This window comes from Nannospalax galili, unplaced genomic scaffold (assembly GCF_000622305.1).
Source record: "Nannospalax galili isolate Female #2095 unplaced genomic scaffold, S.galili_v1.0 scaffold146, whole genome shotgun sequence".
NCBI lineage: Eukaryota > Metazoa > Chordata > Mammalia > Rodentia > Spalacidae > Nannospalax > Nannospalax galili.
Genome location: NW_008357929.1, coordinates 9,761,294 through 9,779,392, shown reverse-complemented (window position 1 = coordinate 9,779,392; position 18,099 = coordinate 9,761,294). Strand labels below are relative to the sequence as shown.

General features: G+C 50.7%; 1 protein-coding gene and 1 long non-coding RNA gene across 24 annotated transcripts; one reads left to right on the top strand and one right to left on the bottom strand.

The window, feature by feature from the left end:
* Nucleotides 1-168: 168 nt before the first annotated feature.
* Nucleotides 169-18,078, top strand: Camta2 (calmodulin binding transcription activator 2). Of its 19 annotated transcripts, none has more exons than XM_008855936.1 (23): nt 169-333; nt 1,791-1,885; nt 2,044-2,147; nt 3,962-4,029; nt 4,112-4,247; nt 4,807-4,878; nt 5,089-5,242; nt 5,535-5,669; nt 6,241-7,184; nt 8,438-8,564; nt 9,823-9,957; nt 12,325-12,440; nt 13,047-13,231; nt 13,526-13,604; nt 13,772-13,994; nt 14,203-14,504; nt 15,530-15,726; nt 15,981-16,164; nt 16,529-16,600; nt 16,681-16,701; nt 16,863-17,050; nt 17,150-17,224; nt 17,309-18,075. In XM_008855936.1, the coding sequence occupies exons 2-23, from the start codon at nt 1,855-1,857 to the stop codon at nt 17,370-17,372; spliced, it is 3,612 nt and encodes a 1,203-aa protein (XP_008854158.1). In that variant the 5' UTR covers nt 169-333; nt 1,791-1,854; the 3' UTR covers nt 17,373-18,075. The 19 variants fall into 19 exon arrangements, with proteins under 19 accessions (XP_008854158.1, XP_008854157.1, XP_008854159.1 ...); XM_008855935.1 differs by having other exon boundaries at nt 4,792-4,878; XM_017795035.2 differs by having other exon boundaries at nt 246-333; nt 17,290-17,847.
* Nucleotides 10,509-17,402, bottom strand: LOC108490073. Of its 5 annotated transcripts, XR_003847430.1 has the most exons (5): nt 17,264-17,400; nt 15,686-15,920; nt 12,330-12,446; nt 11,921-12,013; nt 10,509-11,239 (listed from the first exon to the last, which is right to left on the bottom strand). It is a non-coding gene; the product is annotated as an uncharacterized LOC108490073 (long non-coding RNA). The 5 variants fall into 5 exon arrangements; XR_003847433.1 differs by lacking the exon at nt 15,686-15,920 and having other exon boundaries at nt 10,510-11,239; nt 12,283-12,446; nt 17,264-17,402; XR_003847432.1 differs by lacking the exon at nt 17,264-17,400 and having other exon boundaries at nt 10,510-11,239; nt 12,283-12,446; nt 15,686-15,974.
* Nucleotides 18,079-18,099: the final 21 nt, after the last annotated feature.

Below are 18,099 nucleotides of genomic sequence, written 5' to 3'. Positions count from 1 at the left end.
GACCTCCGCCCACGCCCCGTCCTTGGGCACGCAGAGTCGGACCGATCTTCCGCCTCCGGACCCGGGTCCCTCAGCGCTACCGCCCTTTAGAGCCTTCCCAGCAGTGTGTCTTCTGGCCTGGCCCACGGTCTAGGAAGAGAGCCCTACCACCCAGCGCTCCGCCCAGAACCCTGTGGGCGCTGACCCCAGGTTCCCTCCTCGACCCAGTCCCCTTAATTGGAAGGCCCCGCCCCGTGCGCAGTGACGTCGACGCCGCTGTCAGCCGGCGCTGGGGGGGGGGGTCGGTGTGGGGTAGGATGGCCGCTGCCGCCGTCACGCGCGGGACCCCGGGAGGTAAGACCCAGGGCCTCTGTCGGCCTCTCCGCCCCCGCGCCAGGGGGCGCAGCTCCACGCGGTCCGGGTGTGCAGCGCCGTGCGGGGGACCACCGTCCCTCCTCCCGGCTCGCCCCCATTTCTCCGCTTCCGTCCTCCTCCCCCGCGCCAGGGGGCGCCGCTAGCCTCCCGGCCCCAACCCGGACCTGCGCGTACCGGGGACTGGCCCCCAGACCCGGTGCCCGGCTTCCGCACTGTCCCTTGCCCGCCAGGTGCTCACGAACTCTGATCAGCTGCTTCTCCAGAACATCCCGATTTGCGGTCGGGACCCTCCCACCTCGGAGGTTCTCCCGAGACCCCTGTCCCTAAGAGGGGGCTGTCCCCCAGCCTCCTGAGCGGCAGGCGTGTCGGTCCTGAGCTATCGCCGGGCTTATAGCCCGGGTCCTGCTCCTGCTCCTGCTCCGCACCCTGGCAAACTGCCTAGCCCGGACTGCGCACCTGCGCCTTGGGGTAGAATCCTTACCCCAACCCCAGCTTCACTGCACATAGCCGATCCTGAATGGGCCACCACCCCCTCTCCATCCCTGGACACTTGGCGAAGCCCAGGCAGAGAGCTGCCTCCAGCACCCATCTGTTCCCCTGGAGGGAGGAGGCTCAAGCTGGAGCCACAGCAGTAGATGGGTTATGGTAGGCCCAAGGCCAGGTGAGGCAGGGGATTTTGGGGATAGGGGTATTGGGAGTGAAGAGGGCTCTTAGGCTCAAATGGGGCGGGAGGGTTGTCCCTGGGGTGGGAAGCTGGGTCCTGCGTGTATCCCATATTCTATCAGGCCCTGACCAACCTGAAGGAGGGAGAGTAGGTGAGGTCAGTTATCAGCTCTGCCCTTCCCCTTGAAAAAACTCAAATAGAAAAAGAACTCAGGGTGTGTCTTCTAAGGCCCCGCTCTTTACCAGACTTAGATCTGCTCTCCTCCAGCATCCAGTTTCTCTTGCCAGACCATCCTCCGAGGACCAGGAGTCCCAGTCCCCACGACCTGACCCACCCTTAGCCCTAGCCTGGCTCTGCCTTCCCAGACATACCCGGAGTTCTTTCTCTATTTGATTTTTCCGAGGGGAAGGGCAGATCTGATAACTGACTTCACCTGCTCTTTCCTTCATGTTGGTCAGGACTTGATAGAATCTGGGTTAGACAAACCCAGCTCAGTACCCTCGGGAAAGCCCCAGTCCCGTCAGCTTTCTCCCCTCCCCCACTCACCCTGTTTCTTCCTTATCACTCTGTTCTGTCTTGTCTCCTCACTTATGTTGGTTCCTGGCACCGTGTCTGGGTTCTCCTTCACCTCTATCTACTGTCATATTCCAGTCCAACCTCTTCCTCATCTTTCTTAGATATCAGGATCCAGTTCTATACACCCCTCCCCCAGGTCAAGCTTCTCATCCGTATTAATGTGGGGGCTTCATGACCTTGTTCTCTCCTTTCCCAGCACAGACTCCCCCTCCCCCCGGCCCCTCAGGCCTGGGGTGACCTTGCCCCCTGGAGCCTGCACCATGAATACCAAGGACACAACTGAGGTTGCTGGTGAGTTCACAAACCAGGTTCCCAGTTTGGGCACAGCCTTCTGTTCTCCTGGCTGCCAGGTGGCCCTCAGAGTCTTGGATTCCTTCCTCTCTTGTTTGATTTGGTCCTTTTCCTCTCGGTTGCCTCTAACCTAAGACCTTCCTTCTGGTTCCCTGCAGAGAACAGCCACCACCTGAAGATCTTCCTCCCCAAGAAGCTGCTGGAGTGTCTTCCTCGCTGCCCACTGCTGCCTCCAGAGCGGCTCCGGTGGAATACAAATGAGGTTTTCTAGGGAGCATGGGGGAGTTAGGGCCCAGCAAGACCTAGTGGACTAGAGGAGAGTGAGTGGGACCTTTCTGTGGACACAGTGCAGAGCACCATTCTAGGCTTTGAGGGGATCATAGGAGAGTTGCAAAGACCTGGATCTTGTAGGAGCCCACTTCTCTTTAGTACAATCCACCCATGTCAAAACAGCAGCCTAGTATTTGTTACATATTGAGCATCATGCTGTGTACTTGGCCTGTTAGCTCATATTATTGCTCCATGTTCATGAGGAAACTGATTTTTTTTATGTGTTTGTTTCTTGAGACAGGGTATCATATAGTTCAGGCTAGCCTCAAATTTGCTATGTATCCAAGGCTGTCTTTGAACTCTTTATTATTATTTACTATTTTCAGGTTGTTGGTGGGGTTTTTGGTTTTCTTTTTGTTTTATGAGACTGTCTCATGTATCCTAAGCTAACCTGTGTGCACACTATAACCAAGGATGACCTTAAGTTTTCAGTCTTCCTTCCTCTGCCTCCCAAGTGCTGGGATTGTATACCTGATTTATGTCGTGCTGGGGCCTGAACCCAATGTGTTGTGCATGCTAGGCAAGCACTCTACCAACTGAACTACTCCCCCAGCCCTGGTTTAGAACTCTTGATCTTCCTGTCTCTACCTCCCTAGTGCTAGGATTTCAGGTATGTGTCACTATGCCTGGCCTTTCCCCCCCCCCCTTAAGCAAGGTCTTACCACATAGCCTAGCTGAGCTTGTTAGTGTATTGGCTTTATGGGGGGAGGAGATTAAAGATGTGTGCTGTCATTCCTGGCCAGAGCCCCTGTTTTTAACCACCACTGAAACAACTTCTGGAGGGCACAGTCCTTGTATTTTGCATACTTACTGCTTCATACATATGGTGATTGATGATGATTGATTTGATGTTAGAATTGTCAGTAAATCTGGGGATGGTGGCTCATATCCATAATCCTAGCACACAGGAGGCAGAGACAGGACACTCACCACAAGTTAAGGCCAGCCTGGTCTACATAGCAAATTCCAGGCAGGTCAAAGTTAGACATAGTGAGACTGTAAAAAGGGGTGTGTATGCATATGATAGTTGTAAATGATATAGAACCTTCAGAAAGTTCAGGGAAGCAGCAGGGCTTTATGGAGCATCTGAGAGGCATGCCTGTGATTTCTAGGCATAGAGAGGCATGCACATGGTACTTTAGGTTCCTAGGGCACTAACTTGAAGGATGTGATTATTCAAGGCCTGTTCAGGAAGGATCAGTGAACCCATCTGACAGGATTAGTAGGTTGAGTATGAGTAAATAGTGGGAACAATATGTTGATCCCTTTTCTGAAGAGCCTTGGAATCAAAGAACCTGGAATTACTGTCAATGTCAAATCACTGAAGTTTTTTCTCAGAAAGAGCCACAGAAGCGGGATTTGGAGAAAGTAAAGTGCATAATGCGGAGAAAAGATGAACTTGAGCCTGACCCCATGGTATAGGCTCCAGTTGGGAGACAGAGAAAGAGGTTACTTTTCTCTTTTTTCTCTAGTGCTTGAACCTAGGTCCTTGCAGATGCTAAGCAAGCACTGTCTTTTGTCACTGAGCTTCATCCCCAGTCCAAGTTTAGGTTTTGTTTGAGACAGAACCTGGGATTCTTAAAGAGGACGGTGGGCCTTGCTGGCTCCAGATGTCTGGAAGTATCTTATACTAGTTGCCATAGCTCAGCAGAGAAGAGGCTTTGAGACAGTGATTAAGAGGCTAGGTTAAGACCCCCCCCCCCAATGATGAAGGGGACAGCTGCCCCAGTGCCTCCTCTCCTGCAGGAGATTGCATCCTACCTGATCACCTTCGAGAAGCATGATGAGTGGCTGTCATGTGCCCCAAAGACAAGGTGAGAGTGTTCTCCAGTTTGAGGAACAGCGGGACTCCTGGGCTGGGTTCACTGGACTTGAAGCGAACCCTTCCCTTCCCAGGCCTCAGAATGGCTCCATTATCCTCTACAACCGCAAGAAGGTGAAATACCGGAAGGATGGCTACCTTTGGAAGAAGCGGAAAGATGGGAAGACCACCCGTGAGGACCACATGAAACTCAAGGTCCAGGGCATGGAGGTAAGAGCATCAGACATCCAGTCCTCTGCCCTTGCCCACACTCCATCCTTACCTGGGCTCCAGCCTATCAGAGCTTCAGTACATTGTCTGCCTGTCCCTCTCAGCCACTCTTCCCTCCTCGCTGACTTTGGATCAGCTGACTGCTGAGCTCACTCTCCACTTCCCATTTGCCTTCCATGACCCACCCTTATGATACTAATGCCCACTCCCCTCACTTCCCTTGCATTTCCCTCAGGGATCCAAGTTATGGTGTTCTAAGTATAGGTTTATCTTCCCAAATCATTGCTTTTCTGCATTTTTGCTCTACCCTTGGATTTATTTCTCATATTTCAAATTGGGCCCTTGTAAGACACCAACTGCACTGTTTCCTTCACTCTGCCCCCCCCCCCATGACTTTAAGGCCTACTGGAATTTGGAAGGAGTGGGAGAAAGGTAGGGGGGTGGAGAGAGGGCTGAAGAGGAACTGGTGGAAAGATTGGGATTCCTGCAAAGGGACTGAACAGAGGAAGAGTTGGGGAGCAGACTAGCCCTCCCCCCACCCCAGCCTGTCTCCTGGCAGTGTCTCTATGGCTGCTACGTTCACTCTTCCATCGTCCCCACATTCCATCGGCGCTGCTATTGGCTGCTCCAGGTAAGACAAAAGGATGGGAGCTGGTTCTTTGAGGGACAGGGGGTCTGAAAAGATGAAGTGGAATTATGAATAGGTTGAGTGGGAAAAACTGAGACGGGATTGAGGGTGGAGAAAGCTAGAAATTGGGAGTGATCTAGGGGATGCCCAGGAAGAAAGTACGGACTAGGAACTCCAGACGCCACGGCTCTTTGTGTGTCCTTGTGCTCTCAGAACCCTGACATCGTCCTTGTGCACTACCTGAACGTCCCAGCCCTAGAAGATTGTGGAAAGGGCTGTAGCCCCATCTTTTGTTCCATCAGTAGTGACCGGCGAGAGTGGTTGAAATGGTCCCGGGAGGAGCTGTTGGGACAGCTGAAGCCCATGTGTAAGGAGCAGGCATGGATAGAGCTGTAAGGGAGACTGAGAATGGGGCTTCCCAAAAGCACTGGGGTTCTATGCCCAAACCCTGTGGGTAACTATTTCTCTCCAAGCCAGGAGGGTCCTTTCCAGCTGGGGTACTAGTGTTTCTGTCTAGTCTTAAGATGTGGAATATGGAGAGGAAAATGGACAACTCTGAGCTACATGTCTGAGCAGTCAGGAGTTCCGTGTGTCCAGGGCGTGGAGGAGCTCCAAGGTATTTTGGCAGTCCTACAGTATTTCCTCCAAATCTTCTGTAGTTCATGGCATCAAATGGAGCTGTGGGAATGGGACAGAGGAATTCTCTGTGGAACAGCTGGTGCAACAGATCTTGGATACCCACCCAACCAAGCCCGCACCCCGAACCCATGCCTGTCTCTGCAGTGGGGGGCTTGGTGAGTGACTCCCTGACCCTGGAGCTCCTTTCCCACCTAGCCACTTTGCTTTGTGTCTGTCTTGATGGAATTTGCATGCTGATTTGCAAGTCTTTGCATGTCCAGGAAAATGGGCCAGATGAGCCAGAAGACTTCCCATCTGGCAGCACTGGCCCTAGAAACTTGTACTCTACAGTTCTGGCAGCCCACACTGTTCTGCCTGCTACTTTTAGCAATTCCTGGTCCCCCCCGCCAACCCCTTCACTAAACAATTACACCCAGCTGTAGCTTTGATCCTAGTTGGTACCCTTTGGTCCTGTTCTTTTGTCCTTTTGCTATGCCTTTACCTACTGATCTCAGCTATTTCCCCAGCCAGTCCTCCCCTGCACTGTTCCTCTAGTCCTGTTTATTTTGAGGAGAAACAGAAGGGGGAGGGAGACTCATTTCTGATGCCTCCCAGTGGTCAAAACCAGTCTTACACTTTGGGTTTATTAAAAAAAAAAGTCCCTTATTTTCTGGGGACTTTAGGAAAGGACCTCAGGAAAATAATGTGCCTTATCTTTTCTGTCTTCCCTACCCTTCTCCATTCCAGGTTCTGGGAGCCTTACCCATAAATGCAGTAGCACGAAACATCGCATCATCTCTCCCAAAATGGAGCCCCGAGCTTTAACCCTGACTTCTATATCCCACCCTCAGCCTCCTGAACCTCCCCCATTGATAGCTCCGCTTGCTCCAGAGCTCCCAAAGGCACATACCTCCCCATCTTCCTCCTCCTCCTCTTCCTCCTCCTCCTCAGGATTTGCAGAACCCCTAGAAATCAGACCTAGCCCTCCTACCTCTCAAGGGGGCTCGTCAAGAGGAGGCACTGCTATCCTCCTCCTGACAGGACTGGAACAGCGAGCTGGGGGTTTGACACCCACCAGGCACTTGGCTCCCCAGGCTGAACCTAGACCTTCTGTGAGCTTGGCTGTGGTTATAGGCTCTGAGCCCTCTGCTCCACCAGCTCCTCCCAGCCCTGCCTTTGACCCTGATCGTTTTCTCAACAGCCCCCAAAGGGGTCAGACATATGGAGGAGGCCAAGGGGTAAGCCCAGACTTCCCTGAGGCAGAAGGCACCCACACCCCCTGTCCTGCCCTAGAACCTGCTGCTGCCCTGGAGCCCCAGGCAGCTGCTCGAGGTCACCCTCCACAATCAGGAGCCGGTGGGAGACGAGGAAATTGCTTCTTTATCCAAGATGATGATAGTGGGGAAGAACTCAAGGGCCAGGGGACAGCGCCACCTGTACCTTCACCCCCTCCTTCATCCCCATCCTCACCTGCCCCCTTGCAGCCATCTGGCAGGGTAACAAGAGGGGAAGCCTTGTTTGGAGGCTCTGGTGGGGCCAGCGAGCTAGAGCCCTTCAGTCTTTCATCATTCCCAGACCTTATGGGAGAACTCATCAGTGATGAAGCTCCAAGCATCCCTGCCCCAATCCCCCAACTCTCTCCTGCTCTTAACACCATAACAGACTTCTCCCCAGAGTGGTCCTACCCAGAGGTGAGTCTCAGGTTTTTCTCCCATTTGTTGTCTGATTGTTCAAAACAAACTTTTTTTTTTTTTGGTCTTTTTGAGACATGGTCTCCCAGAAGCCCCAGCTGGCCATGAACCCACTATGTAAACCAGGCTGTCCTTGAACTCACAGAGATCTGCCTGCCTCTGCCTCCCAATTGCTGGGATTAAAAGCCTGCCACCATGGTACTGGCACCGTGGCCCAGCTCTTTGTTTGGTACCCAGCTTACTAGGCATGTGCTCTACCAATTAGCTGCACCACCATCTCCTTCAGGCCTCTTGATTCTCTTCCCAACCTCTACTTTTATGTAAATTATAGCTTCTCTTCTATTTCAGTAGTCCTTCCCAACGTGCCCTCCCTTCCATGTCCTAGTACAGTTTTGAGAGCCCCTTCGGGGACCTCATTCCCTTGATGACTGTTTTAAGGGGGCTATTGGGGCCATTCATCCTTCAGAAGGAAAAACAGTGAGATGAGACTGTAGGTTCTGGTCAGCTGAAAGACTGGTCAGCAGTGAAGAAGTTCTGTTTTAAGAGAAAAGGAGGAATTGCAGTGGAGTGAAGGAGCCCACAGCAAAATTTCTTTCTGATCACAGTTATCTGATATCCTTGGGGAAGCCCTGCATTCTGTTTCTTAGATTTAGAACATCTAGTAAAAGGCTGAGGATGTAGCTCAGTGGTAAAATGCTTGCCTAGCACGTACAAGGTTTTGGGTTTTATCCTTAACACCAGGAAAAAGCTTTTGCTGGGCATAGTGGTGTACACCAATCCCAGTACTTCGGAGATAGAAACCAGAGGATAAGGAGTTCAAGGCCACCTTTGACTACATAGTGAATTTGAGGCCAGCCTGACACACATGAGACTCTATTTTTAAAGAGAAAGGGCAGGGGGATAAAGGAAGAAAATTCTGATAGAGATAAAATAACCACTTGGCAGAAAGGTTCAGAGGTAGATAGAATGCCTGACTTAACTGGATCCCGTCCATCCTTGAACCACTAGAGTCTAGCATAGGGCTTGCCATAAAGTAGTACTTTTTTTTTTGTTTAAGACAGGGTCTCACTATGTAGCTCTGGCTGGCTTGGAACTTGCTGGCCTCGAACCCACAGATTCATTTGCCTCTGCCTCCTGAGTGCTAGGATTAAAGGTGTGTGCCACCATGCCCAGCTATAGTAGTATTTTCTAAGGATCTGAATAAATGAATGAGTGAATGAAAATGCAACTCCAGTTCTGACTTCTGTCTGCAGGGTGGGGTCAAGGTGCTCATCACAGGCCCTTGGACGGAGGCTGCAGAGCATTACTCCTGTGTCTTTGATCACATCGCAGTACCAGCCTCACTTGTCCAGCCTGGTGTCTTACGCTGCTACTGTCCTGGTATGGACATTGGGACCCATGGGGGAAGGGACTCCCATGTGGACAGTTTAGATGGGTGAGGACCCCCAGGCTTCTAGGAAGCACTGGAAACAAATAGATTGTTCTGATGGCAGAAAGACCTCCTCCAGCCCTGAGGTTGAGTGTACAGTTCCCCCAGCATCAAATCTATGATCTCAAGAAATCTGCTTACTAGCTAACCAATGATCTTAGATAATTCTGTACTTTCCTTGTGTCCTTGGTCTCCCCTCCTCTAAGGTCAAGCATTTGACCACAGGGATCTCTAATATCCATGTGATCTCTGTGACTTAGTTGGAGCCAGGTCTCCTATGCCAATCCAGGGAGAAAGAGAAAGGAGTGCTGTTGGTCTCTCGTTAGTCCTGGGACTGAAGGACATTCACTTCTAGACCTATGCTATCCAGTAAGTTAGTCATTAGTCATATGTACGTATTTAATTATAACTAAATAAAATTTAAAATTCATCTCCTTGGGCACACTGACCATATTTCAAGTGCTTAACACCCACACATTGTAGTGCTTCTATACTGCATAGTGCAGATGTAGAACATTTCTAATCACTGCAGAAAAGTTCTGGACAGCACTGGTTTAGATAGACTTCCATGCACTTTTGCCACCACCCTTCCTTGTAACCCACCACCACGCAATCATCCTCCTTGTGGGACTCCAAAGACCATCAGAGTGACAGGTTGACAGCTTTGCTGTTTATGAGTATGTTCTCTCCCAATCTCAACAGCTACATTCAACCATGTATGAAAGGAAAGGAGATGGGATCAGAGAAGCTGGAGATTGGGAGATAAAGTCTCAGGCCTTGGTCTTGAGGTTGAAGCCTGGTGGATTTATCCTCAATGTGGTAGACATTGAAGCCCTGGACAAGGCTTACTGGACACTGTTGGTGAATAGACAGCTTCCCTTTCCTCCATTCTAGTAACAGGGTCATGACCTCTGGACTGTGATCTAAGGGATTAAAGAGGTTAACCACTACCACATTGTTTGCTAAGTAACAAACATCCTTAACTTGGGGGTCTACAACCAATAAATCTCTGCTCTATAGCAGACATTAGTTCTTGAATAAACAGTCTCCCCTCCCTATTACTACAAAGACTACCTACTTACTGGAGCTAGAATTCTCTTGGCCCACAGCAGGGTAACCAGAGAGATATGGAATAATCATCTAACACAGCTAACCAGCCATAAAAGGAGCCAGCAAAAGTGTCCTTCTTCCTAATCCTGTTCTCCCCAGCCCACGAAGTGGGACTGGTATCTTTGCAGGTGGCAGGGCGGGAGGGGCCCCTTTCTGCCTCTGTGCTCTTTGAGTATCGAGCCCGCCGATTCCTGTCTCTGCCTAGTACACAGCTTGACTGGCTGTCACTGGATGGTAAGTACTGAGCCCTCTGACACTATGTATTAGGCCCCACAACCTTTGTACAGGAATTCTAGGTCTCTCAAGAGTTTGTTTTGGGGTCTTTTGGGGGTTTTTTGTTTGTTTGGTTTGGGTTTTTGTTTTTGTTTTTTTCTTTTTGGTCTTTTGAGACAGGGTCTCCCTGTAGCCCCAGCTGGCCTGGAATTCACTGTGTAGACCAGGCTGGCCTCGAACTCACAGAGATCTGTCTGCCTCTGGGATTAAAGGAGTGCACCACCACACCTGGCCCCAGTTCTTGCCTTATCTTTTCCATCTCAAAGGATAGGATCTAGACAAGGAAAGACAGGTCTGGGAGCAGGGTCTAGAGCAATATATAAGTGATGTATGAGGGAGCAAGAATGAATTAAATTGTTTTGTTGGGTTGATTTTTTTTTTGTTTGGTTTGGCTTGTATTTTTTTTTCAGACCGGGTCTCTCATTATGCAGCCCTAGCTAGCCTGGAGCTCACTGTGTAGACCAGGCTAGCCTTGAACTCAGAAAGATCTACCTGCCTCTGCCTCCTGAATACTAGAATCAAAGGCATGTACTACCATGCAAGCACAATTTTTGTTATTTTTTTGAATAGGGTCTCATCTAGTCCAGGCTGACCCCAAACACACTGTGTACCAAATGACCTTGAACTCCTGGATCCTTCTACCTCTACCTCCCAAGTGCAGGTTGGGATTGTAGGCATGTACCACCATGCACAGCTCAAATTTTCTATTAAATAAATAAAGCTTAGCAAGGAGTAGCAGTGTACATTTATAATTCTAGCTTTTCTGGAGGCTGAGGTAGGAGGATCTCAAGTCTGAGGCCTCCCTGGACAACTTAGCAAGATCCCTATCTCAGAAAAAAAATCATATAATTTCTGTGTTCCTTTTGATTATAAAGATATGTATTCATTATAGGAATGTTAGAAATTATAGGAAAATACAAACAGGAAATTGGAAATCTGTAACACTACTGACATTGCTATTGTTGACATAGATTCCCAGGATAAGAGGCAATAGGCACACACCTATATGTATGTAGGCATATTTTAAGGTGGTTCTGTTTCTGATGCTTTTGTTCATTTTCTTAACTGGAGTTTTGCAAATTGTCTGATCCTGCTACTCTCCCCAAGATCTGCTGTTCTTTTCTCATCCTGTTGGCGGCTCTGTTGCCTCCTGGTTCTTTTCAGCTGTGCCCTTAGTTTTCTTGTCTCTTGCCATCCATCTTCTCTCACAGGCTCTGGTCCGTAATCTGCTTTACTCTTGGGGCTGTAATGGTCACAAAGCCTGATTAGGTGTGTTGGGTTGTCTGTGCATGATTTGAGTCTGCCTACCTCAGGACTTTGCCAGCCTTCTCAGTCCAGCTTTGTCCTACTGACTGTCACCGTATTTTTCTGCCCCGTCTGATCTTCGTGCTACCATCTCTCTTCTGGGTCTCCTCCTTTTTTCTTCCCATTTCTCCTTGAACCATGTCTGACCTTGCTTCTCTTCTCTTCTGCTTGCGTGACTGGCACTTTCTGGCTCTGTTCTTTCTCTCTTCACCTTCACTGTCTGTTTTCTGCTCCCCGTTCTGTCCTACCTGGATTTCTTCTCCTCATTTCCTACCATTCTCCCCACTACCATCTCCTCCTAGCCTGGCATTGTAAAACATCCCTGGCCTTCCCTGTTTCTCTGTGCCTGTTTTCCCTTCACTCTGATCACTTCCCACTTCCTCTCCTTATTTGATCTCAGAATGGGACAGATAGAGCTTGTGTTGTGTTGTGTGTACATATATACACATGTAACTTTGTGTATGAGGTTAGGGAGTGAAGGAGGAGGAATAGACATAGCTATCCATCTATGCCACTTTCCCTCCCCAACCATCCTTTTTGTGAATAGCAACAAGAGGCCAGCATGAGCAGTTAGGGTTTTTCAAACCACAGTCCCCAAGCTCTTTTGGGCAGTGGTTACCCTTAGAGGAGGAATCCTGGAGTCCTTCAGCCCAGCATAGCAGACAGGGAGTGTCTGGGAAAAGAACTAAGGGAACATTCTGCCTAGGAAAGACTGAAAGAGAACATACCATATGTGGCTTGGTTAGCTGAGGGATGATCACTGGAGAATTCCTACCACTTGTCTTGAGGGGAAAAGCCTTGGTTCTGAATCCTGGTTCTATTCTAGTAGTAGTTTAAGAACTGAGTCTTGGTGGGTTTTATTTAGATAAGTAGATAAGGAAGCTAGCTGTTGTCTAAGGGAAGAAAAATTGTATAATCTTGTATCTTCATCCCCCACCCCCAGATCTTAGGTTGGTCTGCTAGCAGTAGTCTTGGCCTCACCCAGAGCCTGTCTGTTTAGCTTCCCATCCCCATTCCCCACAGACAACCAGTTCCGGATGTCCATCCTGGAACGGCTGGAGCAGATGGAGAAGCGGATGGCAGAGATTGCAGCAGCTGGGCAGGCATCTTGCCAGGGTCCAGAGGTTTCTCCAATTCAGGTACTTCTACAAGGAAGACCATGGTGTACAGTGAGGAACACAGGATCTCCATAAAGAGAATAGTTCTAGGATGTGACTCCTCACCTATGCCCAGCCTTGTCAGCCAGTACTCTTCCCTCTCCCTTATATCACCCTGCTCCCACCTCCAGCTCTGTGGCAAGAGTAGCTATTCTGGGCACTCTCTTGGCATGATAGGCTTTGGACTATTTCTGATCTGAAGAAGGGTGGAGGTGAAGGAGAGGATGGGGGAAGGATTGGAAGTATTGGGGCTTAGAGCTCTGTGGGTCCAGAGTCTCTGAAGGAAAAGGGCTTAGAGAAGACTGGCCCCTGAGGGAGAAAAGCACCTGTGGTCATGGCACCAGTCTAAGCTGGTGTGGAAGCACAACATGGGCAAGGGTGTGTAAGGTCAGCTCCAGAGGAGCTAGAGGAAGTGGTCCAAGGGGTAGGGGACAGTGAGGCTAAGCAGGAACTGAAACTAGGAGAACCAATGGGCCATCAGTGGTGGGAGGATCCTGGAAAGGAAATGTGAAGGGGCAGCTAGAAGCTGGGAGGAAAACCTAGCAGACCGGATGTCCAGGTCTTTGCATATGGGTGTGTATCCTTCAGGATGAAGGCCAAGGCCCTGGGTTTGAGGCACGGATAGTAGTCTTGGTAGAGAATATGATCCCACGTTCCACCTGGAGGGGTCCTGAACGTCTGACCCATGGAAGCCCCTTCCGGGGCATGAGCCTTTTGCATCTGGCTGCTGCTCAGGGCTACGCTCGCCTCATCGAGACACTGAGCCAGTGGCGGTGAGCATGGGCAGCAGGGAGTGAGCTGGGCAACTAGTGGGGCAATACGAACTTGGATCCTTTTCAGGAGGGAGCAGGAGTCACTATAGGATGGCATGGGCTGGGGGAGGACTGGCATTTGGAGGAATCCCCTGACTTAAAAGACATTGAGTTCTTGGCCAACTTAAATTTAGTCTCTTAACTGCTCCATTCCATTGGCCTTAGTGGTCTCAGGGCTTCCAGACTTTCTACTTCTGATAATTCCTTCGCTGTCCCATTTTTCCTGACTGGGCTTTGTTGTCCTTTCAAACCTAGGAGTGTGGAAACTGGAAGCTTGGACCTGGAGCAAGAGGTTGACCCACTCAATGTGGACCATTTCTCTTGCACCCCTCTGGTGAGGATGTTGTATTTCCAAGTGACAGTAGGGCAGTAAGCAGTGGGAATGGTGCTTCAAAGGGATGATCCTTTGAGGAATGCAGGGAAAGAATAGGGTGGGCCAGAGCCTGAGGAATGGCCACCTGGAAGAAGAAGCCAGGCCTCACCCCTGCTTTCTTTCCTCAGATGTGGGCTTGTGCCCTGGGACACCTGGAAGCTGCTGTGCTCCTTTTCCGTTGGAACCGACAAGCATTGAGCATTCCTGACTCCCTTGGCCGTTTACCCCTGTCTGTGGCCCGTTCTCGGGGCCATGTGCGCCTTGCCCACTGTCTTGAGGAACTGCAGAGACAGGAGGCTTCAGTTGAGCCCCAGTTTGCCCTGTCACCACCCTCCTCTAGCCCAGACACTGGTGAGAGCTGGCTTTGATGTTTTTAGAGGGATATAGTCAAGAAGATAGGCTAGAGCAAAGCCAGGATGGGGAACAGTACAGTGAGGGAGGAGGTAGGGATGGGAGGTAACAGGACCAAGAACAGTCAAGAAAATGGAGATGAACTGAGGAAGGAGACCTGAGGGTGGCGTTGTTCCTGCTGTCCTCACCTACTTCCCTCACCTCACAGGTCTGAGCAGTGTCTCTTCACCCTCAGAGTTGTCAGATGGCACTTTCTCTGTCACATCAGCCTACTCAAGTGCCCCGGATGGCAGCCCTCCTCCTGCTCCTTTGCTAGCCTCTGAAATGACTATGGAGATGGTACCAGGCCAGCTCTCTTCTGGTGCACCAGAGACATCCTTGCTCCTTATGGACTATGAGGCCACTAACTCCAAAGCGTCTGATCCCTCCCGTTCTGGCCTCTTACTAGCCCAGGACGATGGGCCTGCTACAGAGGATATTGACAGCTTACCAGCTGTGGATGTGATCCCGGTACTGTTTATTTTATGTTGATGGGACTCATAAGGCTAGGAATAGAGCAAGATGCAAAGGTGGGGTGAGGCAGACATCCATGAAACAGAATTGGAGTCTGGCTTCATTTTGGGAAGAAAGACTGTTTACCATTTAGGAACAGGCACAGGACCCTCTACTTAGCTTCTTTCAGCCTGTGTGACAGTCATGAGGCAGGAGAGGTTAAGAATTCTGGGAAATCTCTACTTAGAACTGGATTGTAGCAGTTAGTTACCTATCAGTCCATAAAGGGAAAAGGTTCTTGAGGAATTGGTGATGGAAGGCAGCTGGGAAGTATAAGAGGTTGGCAAGATGGAATTACTTGGCAGTCATCTTGGGTAGGAAGAAATCTTGCCAGTCATAGAAGAAGGGTCTTATATAATGATTAAATTGAGAATGAGTCTTCAGGTATAGCCAAGTGTTAGGACTTGGGATTATTTATGCTTTAGAGAGACTGAGTAATTAGAAAACAGTCTAAATACCAAAAATTTAGAACTCCACAAGGGAAGCAGTATGGAATATGATCAAGCAGGAAGTGCTATAGCCCTCATGACTAGAGAGAACAGGCCGGAGCTTTCACCAGAGTGTTATGTGGTCAGTAAGCCCTGGGCTGGTTCTTGAGAGAAGTAGATGAGGTAATGAGCTTGGCCTAGGCCAGTAGAAATGATATGTTGGTTGGGTGGCATGGGGTAGTTCTAAGTGGGACAGTGGGCAGTCAACCTGGAAGAGTGGAAAGACCTTCATTTGCTCAGCTCCTAAATCCCCATGTGGAATATATCCTCCTTACCCTATGTTCTACACAACATATCAGTACAGAGAGAATCAGAATGAATGAATGTAGAATTGTAGCTCATATTTGGCAGATAGCAGCTCCTGAGGCCTGTATCTGGTGGCATCTTAGAGGAAAGAAGATAAGGGAGTAGGGCCTAAGGCTATAGCATTGGCTGGGATAGAACATCTGGTAGTTGGGACCCCACAGGGTTCACACAGCAACTCCCTTCATCCAGGTGGACATGATTTCACTAGCCAAGCAGATCATCGAAGCCACACCAGAGCGGATTAAAAGAGAGGACTTCTCAGGATTGCCTGAGGCTGGAGCCTCACTTCGGGAGCGGACGGGCACTGTGGGGCTCAGTGAGACCATGTCCTGGCTAGCCAGTTACCTGGAGAATGTGGACCATTTCCCCAGCTCTGCCTCTGCCAGGTGATCAGCTCAGAAAAAAACCTCCATATTCTTCTTCAAAGAAAGATGGGTGGGAAGAAGCTGGCTTCTTCACAGCCATAGCTCCATTCTGGCTGAGGCCCCTGGTGGTGTTTGAGAAGGGACCTGAACTGGCTGATGAACTCTGGAGCCACTCTCTCTAGACTGTTGCTGAAGGTCTTCCTCAATAGTTGCCTCTAGGTGGAATAAGAAGGATTAAGATGCCCCATGAATTCCCTTCTCCCTATCCCCTACAGTGAACTGCCCTTTGAGCGAAGTCGCCTGGCTATCCCTCCAGCGCCTTCCTGGGCAGAGTTCCTCTCTGCATCTACCAGTGGCAAGATGGAAAGTGACTTTGCCCTGCTGACACTCTCAGATCATGAGCAGCGGGAACTGTATGAGGCAGCACGGGTCATCCAGACAGCCTTCCGAAAGTACAAGGTCAGAAAGCCTAGGGTTTCAGGATAAATTACAGAGTCTTGAGTCAGACAAAATTATGGGCTCCTAATGCTTTTTTGCAGGAAGAGTACTCATCCAGATAGGCCTCAATGTGGGGAGGAGTGAGATGGCTCAGAGGCTAAGGGTGCTTGCCACCAATCCTGAAAACAGTCTGCTTAGAATCCACATTAGGAGAGGACTAACACCCTCAAGTTGTCCTCAGACCACACACAGGGGTGTCCGCATTCACACACAAAATACACAAAATGTTTTTTAAAAAAATTTAAAGAAGGGACTGGGGAGGGAGGGGGTAGGTCCAGTGTCTGTTAGGTGGGCAGGGAGATGCTGAGACCTCCTCTTCCCTTAGGGCCGAAGGTTGAAGGAGCAGCAGGAGGTAGCTGCAGCTGTGATCCAGCGTTGTTACCGGAAGTACAAGCAGGTTAGATCCTTCTCTCAAAAGCATGTACACCCTTTCCAAGCCCCCTGTCAGAGCCCTAACTTCTCTTCTCTCTCCACAAGCTGACCTGGATTGCACTTAAGGTATTAGGCATGAGATCTGGGTGTGTGTTGTCAAATTCAGCCTTCTGAGAGTGTGTGGATTAGAGTAAGGGGCCTGCAGCAACCTAATTTGAGAGTGGCCTTCAGGGGTTGGGGCTCTGCCCCGCTACTTCAGCTCCTGCCCCCTCTCCACTTCCCTGCAGTTTGCACTTTATAAGAAAATGACTCAGGCGGCCATCCTGATTCAGAGCAAGTTCCGAAGCTACTATGAACAAAAGCGATTTCAGCAGAGCCGCCGAGCAGCGGTGCTCATCCAGCAGCACTACCGCTCCTACCGCCGCAGGCCGGGGCCTCCCCACCGGCCCTCAGGCCCCCTTCCTGCCCGCAACAAGTAGGGGCCCCCTCTCCCTGGCAGCCTGCCTTTCCCTACAGCGGTTCTAAGGATTGGGGGTGCCTGAGTTCTATATGGTTGATCTCTTTCTTCCCCCAGGGGATCCTTTCTCACCAAGAAGCAGGACCAGGCAGCCCGGAAGATAATGAGGTTCCTGCGGCGCTGCCGACACAGGTACTAGCCCCATCCCTCGCTGGGCCCCCATACTGTCACCTTTGCTGATTCCCTGGTCTCCTCAGTCCTCCTCTGTCTCCGCAGGATGAGGGAACTGAAGCAGAACCAGGAGCTGGAAGGGCTGCCCCAGCCAGGGCTGGCCACCTGACCTCTCCACCTCCTTCCTCGCCACCCGGAGCCCCCCTCTGGCAGTCTTAACTGGGAGAGGGCTTTCTGGGGGAGGGGAGCCCCCTGTCGGCAGCTTTTCCCCCTCCACCTCTGGGAGCCCTTCGTAGGACCCTTCCCCTTTTCCCAGGCCTTACTCCTACACGTCTCCTGGTCGTGCCTCCTCTTGGTCCCTGGCTCCAGAAGACCCATGCCCCACATATCTGCATCTGAGCTGTGACCCACGGAGCCCTGCCTGCACCTTCCCCACAGCCGCTCCCTCCCTTGCCTGCACTGGACTCGGACCTTCCTGACTTGCCTTATTTGTTTGACGCGTCTCTGTGTTTGCCTCGGTCCCCACCGCTGCCTTCGCTGCGTGCGCCCTAGTGTTTCAGGGGTGACCGTGCCCCCACCCTGACTCCGCATGTTTGCGTCTGTTTCCTCTCTTCTGGCCCAGTCTTCCCCGTCACCCTGACTCTGCCCACCCACCTCGGTGCCAAAGAGGAGGGGGGGTGTACATAGGATCGCGTGGCGGAGTCCTCCCGAGGGGAGGGGGCTTGTACATATTGTAACATACAGAGTATAGTGAAGAATCTATTTAAGGCGTCGCGAGAGCTGCGCGGCTGGAGTCCGACGGGCTCCACAAGCACTTTCTACTTGTGCATGGGCTTGGTTTATACAAATTGCCATTAAACATCTCTGCACCAGCTTGCCTCGGGCCTCTGTCTGGA

Excerpts from the sequence above, each read along its gene's own strand:
- Camta2 (XM_008855926.3), top strand. The coding sequence starts at position 990 with ATGGGTTATGGTAGGCCCAAGGCCAG. Across the intron at positions 16,702-16,862 it reads TGACCTGGATTGCACTTAAG|TTTGCACTTTATAAGAAAAT; the intron begins GTATTAGGCATG and ends ACTTCCCTGCAG. Across the intron at positions 17,051-17,149 it reads CCCCTTCCTGCCCGCAACAA|GGGATCCTTTCTCACCAAGA; the intron begins GTAGGGGCCCCC and ends TTCTTCCCCCAG.